This window comes from Oryzias latipes, chromosome 1 (genome assembly GCF_053564925.1).
Source record: "Oryzias latipes strain Hd-rR chromosome 1, Olatipes_Hd-rR_3.1".
Lineage (NCBI taxonomy): Eukaryota > Metazoa > Chordata > Actinopteri > Beloniformes > Adrianichthyidae > Oryzias > Oryzias latipes.
This window is the reverse complement of record NC_136237.1, coordinates 8,732,828-8,745,933: the sequence shown is the minus strand read 5'-3', so window position 1 is coordinate 8,745,933 and position 13,106 is coordinate 8,732,828. Positions and strand designations below refer to the sequence as shown.

At 43.7% G+C, this 13,106-nt stretch overlaps 1 protein-coding gene across 1 annotated transcript in view; it reads left to right on the top strand.

The window, feature by feature from the left end:
• Positions 1-13,106, top strand: part of xylt1 (xylosyltransferase I) — a 118,650-nt gene that overhangs the window by 65,024 nt on the left and 40,520 nt on the right. Inside the window, exons 2-4 of the mRNA XM_004066196.5 lie at positions 390-957; positions 11,138-11,310; positions 11,431-11,633. Of these exons, the coding sequence (XP_004066244.1) occupies positions 390-957; positions 11,138-11,310; positions 11,431-11,633 (944 nt within the window). The remainder of the gene's footprint in view (positions 1-389; positions 958-11,137; positions 11,311-11,430; positions 11,634-13,106) is intronic.

The window sequence follows — 13,106 nt, the reverse complement described above, 5'->3', positions numbered from 1 at the left end:
GACTCTTCACAGGAACGTGCGTCTCGGCTGAAAGAAATAGGAGGCACACGTGCAGAGACACTCGCCATCTTGGTTGTTTGTTTCCAGAGCTCTGGGACCATTTAAAGCAGAGTTAAATTGAAGACGGGGCTAATCTGAAGTTGTCAGGAAACAACAGATCCGCCCGGGCCTCTTCTGGCTATAGGCTACACCTAGCTGCCCTTATGCACACCACCTCTGTGCTTTATTTCATGCCTCATGGTTCCATGGTGCCCACTCCTACATGCCACAATGACTGTTAATCCGACACTTGATATGCACATGCTCACTCAATTCTGATCTTGTTCTCCTTGTTTGTTTCCCCCGCTTCCCACTGTTTACTCAATGCTTCCCTTGTCTCTCTCTTGCAGGATGGGTATTACTCCCACCGCCCGAAGGAGAAAAGTCGAATTGACAGTAACAACGAGAACTCTGTGCCCAAAGACTTTGAGAACATAGACAACAGCAACTTTGGAGCACGCTCGCAGCCACACAGACAAGCTCCCAGCAGTAAGCAGCAGGAGCATCTGCAGGAAAAGACCCACACTCAGCAGCAGACCTGGAGAGACAGTTCCCCCAGCCTGGGACGCAGCTCAAACGAGGTTCTGCCTGTGGGCCACCAGTCCCTGGCAGCCGGAAACAGCACCTTACCTCCTGGCGTCATGGTGGAACCACAGAGACACTACCATGCCTCCCAGGCCCAGCACGTTCAGCCACAGCACAGGCATCAGCACCCCCACAGGAAGCAGGCCACTGCAGCCACAGCGGAGGTGACGTACAACCAGCCCCCCAAGTGCGAGATCAGTGGGAAGGAAGCCATTTCTGCTCTGTCCAGAGCTAAGAGCAAAGACTGCCGGCAGCAGATTGCTGAGGTGTACTGCAGGCACAGGGAGGGGCGCTTAATGCCAGAGAAAGTCACTCGGTACTGCCCCCTGGAAGGTAAGCACCCCTTAATACCCCGGTGAGTGGGTAATGTGAAGGTAACGTCCCGTAAGATGTACATTGATCAAAATTTCATCAAAAATGACATTCCCAACCCTGAAATGTGGAGCATTTTTCAGACAATTTCAAGTCTGACTTTACTTTGTCAGCTAGGAAGACAGTAGGGATAGGCTCTGTGATTTTATGAAACAGCAGAGTCTGGTACACACATTCGGTTTGTCATTCCCGACATTGTTCAAAAAGTGTTGATTTGGAACCAAAAATCACTTTTCAGTCACTTTTCACCATTTTTTAAATTGAATTAAGATACATTTTGATAGAAGTGCCTTCAGATAAACATGAAATATGTCTTTTAAGACATGTAAGTTGTGGGACTTTGGTTAAAAACATTATAATCATAATTCAAACAGCACAAGGAACTTTTTTTTGATTGTCATTTAGGGATTTTTTTAGAAGGTGAGATCCCTGCCAGGTTTACAAACAAAAATACAAGTCCTTGTAGGAGCGCAGAAGGTGGAAGGTGGGGGGTTAATGGGAACAATACAAAGACGTCATGGTGGTGCCAGACAACACAGGACACGTACTTACAGTGCAGGAAAAGGATGAGACTGGCATCACTGGAAGACCAAAGGCTGAATGCAGATGTTTTATGAGTGTAGTGACTGGGGAGGGGGAGTTCCTGAAATAAGGGCTTGTGGTTGAACTGGATCATTACGAAGCCTATGACTGGTTTTTAGCTCAACTATGAAACCAGAGACGAGAACTCAGTCAAACTCCAGCAGCAGCAGCAGTCATCGTCTCCATTCAGTGTCTTCTTTTCTTCATGTTTTGACTTTTTACTGTTTGTCGTCAAACTCTCTGCTGTACAAGGTAACAAGCAGCTGAGCAAATACAGCTATCAGGGTTTTAGGAAGATCCTACAAAATTTCCTGATTCTGAAATTGCCATTTTTTTATCCTCTCAAACTAAGGTATTTTTTCTGGTGTGTGTGTGCGTAAGTGAGATAATTGGAATGCCGCTTCCATCCTCTCAAAATGTCTTCTTATTCTGTGGAGCGGGCTGCCAAACACCGGTTCTTCCCTCTTTTTCAGCTACTCAAACTTCTTTGTCTTCCTGTGAATTTATGGGCACCTGCAGGCTGCTTGAGGATGCTGCAAACGAAGCTGCAGCCGTCAGTGAGCAACCTCCAACAGCAGCCGGGATTACGTGCACGTCTCATTTACATGCAGGCAGGCGCGTGCACAGTGGCGGACTTATTCCAGCACGGACAGTAGGAGAGGAGACGTTATACGTCCTAGCCTTACCGATGAATCCCTCCCTACTTCTTATTGCAAATGTTGCAGCTTTTGCGTGTTTTTCTTCCCACCAGCAGCAGTAGCAGTATTGCTCACCTGTGTTTTTGCAGTAACTAACATTCCCCTCGTACTGACAGTCGGATCCACAAAAGAAAACAAACCAAGCAGGGCTTTTCCTTTGCTGTCTCGCTGCAGCAACATGACAACTAAATTAAATCACTTCTCTTTCTGCCTGCCAGCCTCGTATCTCCCTCTTCCCTCCATGGTTCCCCTTCCCAATTTAACTCCTAACCTTGTTAGCCAAAAATGGTCCAATTTGATTTGATCAATACTTTGTCCTTGAGGCTTTGAATAGATTAGAAATTTTGTTAGTTTGGTGTTAACCACAAGAATGCAGAGTTAACCAAAGGGGCTGCATGTTAAAAAAAGTTGGGAATAAGTGATAGTTCAGCCTTCATCATGCATCAAATCCTCATCAGCTTCCTGTCAAAAGTGAATGATATCTTTGGAGATTGAGGCTCAAAGAGAGATGTTTATTTGGCCAGAGCAGCTGATGTGGTTGCTCCAACTGCAGGCAAATTACATCTGTAAGACTTGCTGTTGACATTAAGTATTTGGCACTGATCCCACTGGATTTATGTAATCAACCCATCCACGAAGGTTGCAGTGACAGGCTCTTGTGAAAAGGCATGTCCTCCAGTTTTCTTTCAGGAAATCACAAACAATACCAACATCGTATTTATTAAGCAGCTTTCTGTGAGCATGCAAACACCAACATGCATGATCTCCGGGTGAAGGACTCCTCAGATGTCAAAGCCAAGGAGGAAGGTTCAGAGTAGAGAAGCAGCTTCTGCTTGTCTACAGGTCAACCCTTGGAAACATAAAGAACCATTTTCAAAGACTTTGGCGACCATTTTCCCGTTGGGGGAAACTTTTCATAAGACAAAACCTAGCGCTACAGTAGTCACAGTACAGTTCCGACCATTGGAATCCTATCGAACCGGAAAACTGCAAGTCAGAGTTAGTTAGCAAATCAACTTTCAAGCGGACAGCATATTGATTGGGAAAGATCTAGGAAAACCTGCTTTGCTTACAGTGGTGAAAAGATAAGGCATTAACAATTTCTAAACACAAAAAAGCTAAGAAATGCTGAATTTGATCAAATATTGCCACATTTGATGAAGGGAACACGGTAAAAAAGCCAAAACACCTGAAGCTATATGCACAGCAGGGGAAGACTTGAGTACTGAGGCTTGTTTTGCAGTCTGTTTATGACGGAGTGGGCCATAAACCTTTGGTTATGCACCAGGGATCTGACATGAAGCCAAGAGTTAAAGCTTGGCTCAAACTAGAGCACGAAGACGAAGGTTCAAAGCCGAGTGGAAAATCCACAACACCTAATAAAAATTAGAAACTGCTTCTTCAGGCATCTGTGAGCAGGTTGTAGAGTACAGCTTTTATGTTTTAAGTTAGTGGCTTCATGGAGGCTCATAGCTCCTAATGACTTTGGCCTTTACCATGATGTTACTGGCATAAAAAAGCATGGGACGGACAAAGAGACTCCAGAGAGCTGGAAGGATTTCTGCCAATGTCGTTCTTTTTTCTGAGAAGCGCAACAAGACAAAACTTCCCCGTGAAGAGGTGAGACCCTGATAGTGTCAGACAAAAAAACGAAAGACAGACAGATCCACAAACCACAGGCGTGTTGCTGTTTTTATTCATTTAAAGAGAAGAGTTTCAACTGGCATGTTTTTATGCAAAGCTGGATTTTCAGATGCATTATATTTATTTCTGACAGGGCATATTATATTTTAATTTACATCATCTCAATACTATAGTAAAGTTTTAGCAAATTTAACTTCTTTATTGGATTTCAGAGATAACAGTAGCCATTTTAAAGACCTTATGTACAGCTGCATCCAACATCTGCTAGATTTTATTTGTGTTTACATGCTTAATGCAGGACAAACTTGCTGAGATGAAGGAAAATTCAGGTGCAACTTTTCTGGTTCTGATTAAATCTAAAAGTGCAGAATGTGGTGGAGCGATCGATCACTGATGGGAAGATCACAGGGGCAGTTCCCGCTCTGCCCGTGTTTTGGTGGCCTTGGTAGGGCTTTGCATGGCAGCTCTACCACCATCGGTGTGTGGATGCGAGTGTAAATGGGGGATGGGACTGTGACTGCAAAGCGCCTTCGGTCATAATGAATGAGGAAAAGTGCTATATAAATATGTGTACTCCATTGGGTCACTGACATCGGTGAGGTGTGTCATGCTGTCAGCGTTGTCAAGGAAACTTGTCCGGATCATCCGGGCTGAATCTCATTTCCAGCCCAAATGGTTCCTGCCAAATTTGATTTTCCAACCAGATGAAATCAGGATTTGTTAAAATCAGGTTTGGCCCCTTGTTCATTCTCAATGTAAAGTTTATAGCTGCAGGGGTGACAGCGCACTTCCAGTCCACAAGGACTGATGAGAAGGAGGCCATGCGGGTCAAGAGGAAAAGATCAGTGCTCCTGAATGTAAAATACATATATAAAATTAATTATATCTGTAAAATCTAATTAAAGAGAGCATACATCCTGTCAGGACTGTGATTGCTCTGCATGCAAACAAATGTAGATTTAAAAAATATCCAAATGAAATGTATTGCTGTAGTTTTTGAGTAATCCTCTCTGGATGTTTTCAAGAAGCAGACACCGTCTCTGAGACCTTTTCTAATGCAGTTTTACACAAAGCCTTTGGGAGTTAGCTTAGTGCTAATCACTTACAGGAGCAGAGCAGACGGAAACTCCTTAAAAGCTGGAAGTTATACCAGATGATGGAGGGGTAAAGCAGGGTGAGGACAGACGAGGAGAGAGCAGTTTGTAAGATGGATGGTGAGGGTAGGGGGATGATGAAGAGTGATGAATTTTGAGAGAAAACGACTTCTTTCTTTCTTTTTTTTCCTTGCTCCTTCTTCAGGTGCATTCTGCTCGAAAAACACCACAAAAGAGGGGTTAAGATGAAAAATTGGACAAAAAAGTTCAACTCTCTTCCACACTCACAACGAAGTGCTCATTAGTTCAGCTAGCTAGCATAGCGCACACTCTCAAAGCGCTTTGTGAAGTGTCTGGCCAATTATCAGTGTGCAGAGCAAACCAGTGAACCTTCTTAGCTGGCCACCAATTACTGTTCAATCTAATACAGCCCACAGCAAATTCCTCTCAGAACTGTCACTCACACACACGCACACATGGTCACGCACACACACTGAGAACGAACCGCAAGCAGTTTTAGTAAATAGTAGGAGCAGCCTGTCTAATACGAGGATGTGGGTCATTGGATGGGCCAAGATTTCCAAGTCTGTCTCAGAAAGAGAACACATGAGGCCCAAAAAGCCCGAGTGATGACAGGACCAAGGACCCAAAGGCTTTATTGAGGGAGAGCACTGCTCTCTGTGTGTCCTTAGCGATACACAACTCGTTCACTTCCATCTTGAGGCTGATTTTAAAGGGCCTGTACCATGCAAAACCAACTTTTTGAGGTTTTAAGTGTATTGTAATGTTCATTCCTCTAAAAAAAAATGACGCCAAAGCGGTATTTTGATCCGTTCACACATTTCTGAGTATTTCTCTAATAACCTGCGTTTTGAGCACCAGCCCCTCCCAATCCATGAAAACTAGCAGGTTCTCATTTTGTGATGTAGATAAGTGAAGAACAACCCTTCCAGGAAGAGTCTGTGCTGCCAGCACTGCCCTAAGGGGAACACAAACACACACTTTCTCCGTGGAGCTAGCAGTGATCCGCAAAAACGTGTTTATTTTACATGCACATACATCTTTGTAAATGTTTGGTTGTTTGTTTTTATGGGCGAAATGCGGACACCATGCCGAGGTCAGCTCTAGGTCGATATCATGAAATGGGCGGCACCCACTTGGAACGAAAGGTGGAGCCTCAGAGATTGAGTCGTCTTGCTTCCATGTTGGAAAATTGATGAAAAAGTATGATTCTAGTGGCGGCGTGCTTTACACCACTGCATCCGACGCTTTGCATTGCACTTGGTGATGTATAGCTTGGATGTAGGTGTTCGGCCAAGGAAAGCCATTCCATGAATCTGTGTACTGTAGTTGGGCTAATCAGAAGGCCACATTAAGTTTGGAGATCTGTAGCAATAGACTGTGCAGGAAGTCGGCGACCTCTTTGCATTATGCGCTTCATCATCCTCTGACTCCTCTCCGTCAGTTTACGTGGTCTACCACTTTGTGGCTGAGTTGTTGTTGTTCCCAAACTCTTCCATTTTGTTATGATAGAGCTGACAGTTGACTGTGGAGTATTTAGGAGTGAGGACATTTCTGTTTGGATCCACAGGTGGCCTCCTATGACAATGCTTGATTTTATACACCTGTGGCCAGGCCAAGTGATTAGGAAACCTGATTCTGATCATTTGGATGGGTGAACAAATACTTCTGGTAACATAGTGTGGCATAACCTCACAACAGAAAAAAGAAAACCTACATTGTGGCTCCATAACCTTTTCAAAGTGATTAGATCTACTGTCGTATCCAGAACAATAGTCCCACAGGTGCATTTCGTTGAATTTCTTTTCTTTTTATCCTAATCGAGCTGTAAGAATGGAAGAGGTGTGGCCGTTTGACCAATATTACGATTAATGTGGGTATTTTCTATCAAGTGACAGGAATGTTTGAACAAAGATCTCATGTTTGCCCGGGATTATGAACAGGAAGAAAAAAAATGGCTTTAAACAAACATAAAACAAGTATTGGATGAAATGACCACAGGGTTTGTCCATGTTCTTGTGGTCCCTGCTCCGGCCGTTTAAACAGCCTCTAGAGATACTGGTCTCAATGGGGCTCATTTTCTGAACGTGTCTCATTAGTGGTAAAAACAGATGTAGATTTAGTCTTCAAGCAGACACTTTAATCCAAAACAAATGAGTTACTATCAGAACCTTGTCTGCATCACGTTTCAGGTGACCGGCTGCTAGAAAAACATCTTAGCCACAGATGTTTCAAAGTGCACGAGAAGCTCCAGAAGAAGTCAGTATTGATCTTTTTTTTTTTTAATTAGCAGCTGTTCGGGCTAAGGGTGGTTAGTTACTTTCATCATTGTGGATCACAGAGCTGAAGTGCTCAGGTTGCCTACAGTAGCTGTACTTCTGGAAGGAGGGACTGCAAACCTGGATCAAGGCATTCAGGTAGGAATGCGATGTGGGTGTGACTGGAGCATGAGTTTAAAAGTTAGTCAAACACTGCACGGCTGATACATTAGAGTCACAGAATCCCCCTAAGATCCGTTCAAATCAGCCCTGCAGAAGTGATCCACTAAAGAGAGATTTGGATGTTTGTGGTTAGGAATGGTGAAAACCACATCATGACGCTTGTGGAACCTCAGGGATTGCTGGAATTGTTTAGTTTAAAAGCAGCCAAGGCGTGTGTCCGTTCATTGTTTTCTTTTTCTGGCAAAATCCAAAAGTCTTATGGCAATTTTGGTCAGAAGAATAATGGTGCCTTGTCCTCCCCCCTCCACCCCTCGGGGCCCCATTGGCATCACTTTTATGACTCTTATCTGTAGGAGGAGAACAGTAACAGTCACGGTATGTGGATAAAACTGTGGAAACTCTTTCACTGCAGTCAAACAATAAATGAAAGTGTGAATCAAATCTTTATTTCCTTTTGGCAAAACTGAGAAAGATCTTTGCTCCTCCTCTTCATTAATCTTTAAAACATAGTGTAATTTCTTCAGGAGGAAGAAAGTTTACCTTAATCCTTCCTGGTTTTTTTTATTATTTTTTTTATTTAAAGGGACCTGGTCCGATAATATGGAGGGTTGGATGCTTGGTTAGATCTATCTAAATGCAGTAAATGAAATCATCAAGGAGTTCATTTAAAGTAAAAACTTATTTTTTATTTTTATTTTAAAAATAATCGTTTTAAGACAAAGCCACATTTGAGACATTTATACGTCATATTTAATTTAAATAATTATTTGTGGAGTCCCCTGCAACAGACTGGTGACCTGTCCAGGATGTCCCCTGCCGTCGCCCACAAGTGGCCAGGATAGACTCTGGCAGCCCCGTGATCCCGAAAGGGAACAAACGGAAGAAGAATGAATTAATATTTTTGGAGTGGCTGTGCTGCAGAGGTAAATTGGTCAACCTCTCATCACAAGGTTGCTGGTTTGGTTTCACCATATGTGTCAAATTGTCCTTTAGCAAGGGACTAAACCCCACATTGTTATTGGTGGTCGGGTTGGTGCCTTACATGGCAGCTGTGCCCCCCGTGTGAATGTGTGCATGAGACAATGGGACAGTAGCCGCGGTTACATGGGCAAAATATCTTGATCGGATCAATGGTCGGGTAAAATTCAACCGTGCACATGGGATCAGAAAACCTGTTTCCGATTAGAACAAACGTTCACATGGGCCACACTCTCGGTCGAATAAATAATTTGGGCATGCGCAGTAGTGTTAAAAAATCCCGGAAGAGGACATGAGTCCCGTTGTAAACAAACTGCTGCCACATACATTTTATCCAGCAGCTCGGTAATACACGAGACTATCTTCCAAACATGCTTTTATTAATTTAATGAATATGATGAAGCGCCTGTTCGCTCATCGTTTTATTTTTAATCCGTGTGGTCAGTGCTTTTTTGTGGAAGAACGGAGCTGGAAGAAGCCAGTGTTAGGAGAGGCTAACACGCACTAACAACTTTTAGCCTATCTATGAACATAACATTTAATCCATGCGGGAAACGCTATAATCTGCATCTTGGCTGTACGTAAATATGTGGAAATAACCTCAGCCTCTATTTTGTCGGGACACAACTGGAAACACAAATCCACGTGATTGTTTGAACGGTTTCTTAGTACTAAGAGGCATTTCTGCTCTAAGCACACACACTGCCCCAATGCCGCTGTGTGAGCTGGCGGTCCGTGCTCGGCTCGGACGCAGCTCTCCTGAAGCCGGCAGCCGCTAACCCAGAGCGGGGGGACGGATCACAGTCCATCCAAGTCTCCCACACGTAACAAACAATAAAACGCACACGTAACAAAGCATCCTCCCCTCCCCTCAAACACACATTAATAAATCCGGCTGCTCTGCTCAGACTCTGAGATACTCGGTCCACTAGCACCCGGACACAGAGCTCGGGTGCTGGGTCACGAGGAACGAAACGCTCCTACCCGGCATCCCCCTCGAGGGGTGAAAGAGAGGGGAGAGCCAGCGGGGCGAGAGCGGAGCGGCGCTTTGCACGGGGCGTCCGCAGAGCTGGTCGGTCCCGTATGCACTCCAAAGCTTTCTCTGGAGCGAAACACCGTCCATTCATAACGTAAACCAGAGCAGTAGTGACACACGATCAGAATGAACCGTTTACATGCACAACGATTGGATAAACAATCGGTATAACCCACCCATCTCGATCGGAAAGAAATTTTGATCCGAACGAGTCTGATCGGGGCAGACTATTCCGAACGGCATTGTTTACATGACGCATTTTCCTTCCGATCAGGCATTCTTTCCGATTACTTTTGCAATGACTGTGATGCCTTAGTCAAATCTGCCCTTATGGGTGAATACAGGCTTATATGGGCAAAAAATGAGTCCATAGAGTGAAAATGTACTTTTTTTTTGACAATAACCCACACATCCTGTGATGCAGCATTAATGACTAAATCCTTACAATTACTGCAAATACAAACACTTCACATACATTTATCACACGCTTGACAATACTACACTCCATTTTCATGATGTCTCTGATGGTACGGTGATCTTTTCATTTCTTGTTTTAAAACACATTTTGTGGTTTGGTTAAATATAAAAATCTTTAAGGACACAAACTGCGCCAATTTTAGAGAAGTACCCACCCACGCTTCCTTTAATGTGTTGCTGCTCCTGTTTATGACCCCCCACGGGCACAGACAACCTTAAAAAAGCCAAAGGACACACATGTACTATACAAGTATACTATAATATAAGTATGATATATTAAAAGTATGATATATTAGAATTTTGTCATTTTCAGAATTCTATTGGCTTCTATTATTTAGATGTATGTATATTTTCTTTGTAAGTATAATGTCCTAATGTCAGTTTAGGATATTTCAGCAAAAATACAAAGTAAACTTCCTAGCGTCCACTTGCTATGATGGGAAACACGTGACAAGGACTTCATACCTTTCACGCCAATTAAAGGTATTTGAATAAATTACTGTCTCATCTGTGATTGAACATTTTTACGGCTTTCAAAAGCTTAAATCGAGACTTCTTCTGATATTTTTAAGTTCCTGCTTATTTAAATGCAGCATTTAAAGAGAAGATTTAAAGACAAACTTTCATGCAGAATATTCATCTGAATGTCTAAAACACATCAATCTTACAGTTGCACAGTAAAATTCTAGTATTTAAAAAAAATAATCAAAAAAGCTGCACAATTGTCAGACATGTGAAACAAGCAACTGTAAATTCAGATTTTTAGGAGAAACTGGCATTAAAATTTACATCTGACATTTTCACTGCTTTAAAACTGCAGTTCCACCAAATACAAAATTGGTTTAGACTTGACTAAAGAGAGAAAATCTCCGACCGTTAAAGAAGAAAGCAGTAAGATCAGACAGACTGGTCCCGCTTACCGAGGTGTTCCAAGAAAGACGAAATGCAAAGGAAAAAATGCATTTGTGCAATTTCAACAATCCATCCAATCCTTGACATTGGGGTTGTTGGTTTGAGGCTTCAGTGCAGCTGTGTGGCCTTAGAAAGGTTATTATAATTAAGCTGACTGGAAATTCCAAACCCCCAGCTGGCTTCTGAAAGACTGCTTTTTTGAGCTCATCATTTTATTTTGCCCACAGATTTTTTTCCATTGTTTACATGTTCCCACAGGTAAAGCTAACGTGAACATCCAGTGGGACGAGCACTCTGCCGAGAGCTTTCCATCAAACCCTGTGAGGATCGCGTTTGTCTTAGTCATTCACGGACGAGCCTCTCGCCAGTTTCAGCGCCTCTTCAAAGCCATCTACCACACCTCCCACTTCTATTACATACATGTTGACCAGGTGAGTCACGCAGTGGAGATGCTTCAAGTTTTAATCCACTGGAGGGCAAGTTTTCCTAAAGTAAATTGCTTTGATATATTTAAAGTCTCCTTTCAGTCATCATTTGATCTTACCTTTCAGAGATCCAACTACCTGCACAGGCAGGTCCAGATCATGGCCATGAAGTATCCCAACGTGAGGGTGACACCATGGCGCATGGCCACCATCTGGGGCGGGGCCAGTCTGCTGACCATGTATCTACGCAGCATGGCTGACCTGCTGGCAATGAGGGACTGGAGTTGGGATTTCTTCATCAATCTGAGCGCTGCTGATTACCCCATCAGGTAAGACAGACAGGAGGGTGTTCCAGTTATCAAGTCTTTCCCATGCCTGTCTCTCTGCAGTTATGTACAAAACACTTTTTCAAAGAAAACACATTACATAAGAACCAACAGGAATACAGCACACAGGTCGATTCCTGCTTTTTGTTAATGTTTTGTTTTTGCTGGGTTTTTATGGATGTAATGCGAAAAATTAAAGAGCTTGAGCATTTTATCCAAAACCAAAATGTCCGCTTTAAGCTCTCTCCAAGAGGAAGCAAGCAAAGGAAACAAAAACAGGTGGCGGTAGTAGTGATGAGAGAGCGGTCCATCTCACTTCTTTTAGCAAAGTGATCTAAAATAACCCCTGCAAAGGCAGCAGGAGAAAACAATCTACTAATTTGCTGTTTTTTAAGCCTTATTCACTTGCCCTTGTGGCAAGATATACTGTAGGCTGTCAGCAGGCAAACCTGTGCGGGGCACGTGAACCCCCCGCCCTGCATAAAACATCAAGGTCGGTGAGCTAGAAGAGCCAAAATGTTGATGCACATTTCTCTCCATGGGCATCCTGCAAGTGACTGGTTGTAGCAAACACATGCAGGGGGGAATTAAATGGGAAGTTAGGGAAGTGCAGGCGTAAAACATTTTTCTTTCTTTCGATCCCAAAAAATAAATAGAATAAAAATCCTGCTGATAGCAGAAGTATCCTGTTGGTGCTGGCTACTTAAGTGATGAGTGTGGGCTTCTTGCAGTTGCTGGCATGCAGTCTGACTGTTAGAAATTAGGAAATTGGACAATCAAAGTGTAGTTTGTGTGGGCCGTGCTTACCTATCACCTGCAAGCAGCATTTGTCAGTAAGGGACCAGTCCTCGTCCAACTAGCATGTGGCATTAGGGCACCGCCTTATGCTACAGTCACATATCCTGAAATGCCACCGTGCTACGACCGAAATGCAAGTTTTTTTTAGCAAATTCGGCAGAGGGCCACATGGCAGCATTTGCAATCGGGGGGGTGCAGTCGCATTTTTGCACGTCGCGAGATGCCTGGGGAGGTTTTAAAAAAAGCTAAAATTTTATGGTGACCGGACGATTTTTCTCTAAAAGTTGACATCTGTCAGTGGCTGCCCATTTCAAGGATGCGCGGCGACAGTCAGAATGGCCCGCACTTTAATCAGCCCTGGGCCAGCAGGCGGGTGGTGGTCAGTGACACCTGATATGGACGGCCACCGTCTGAAGACATTTACACGCTGTCCAAATAGAGCTGCTGCCTATTCTGCCTCCCCATCGCGCTTTGGCAGTTGTATTTGAGATCGCAGCCTTACCCGTACGCCATACATTAGACTTACAAATACATAACAATACACTTACCACAGACGCGACAATAGTACGTTCCATTTTCATGACCTCCTTGAAAAGGCTGTACAAGCCTCCAGGACACTCCTGTCCTACCCTTATGATGCAGCCACTCCTCTTTACGACCCTCCATGGGTCCGGACAA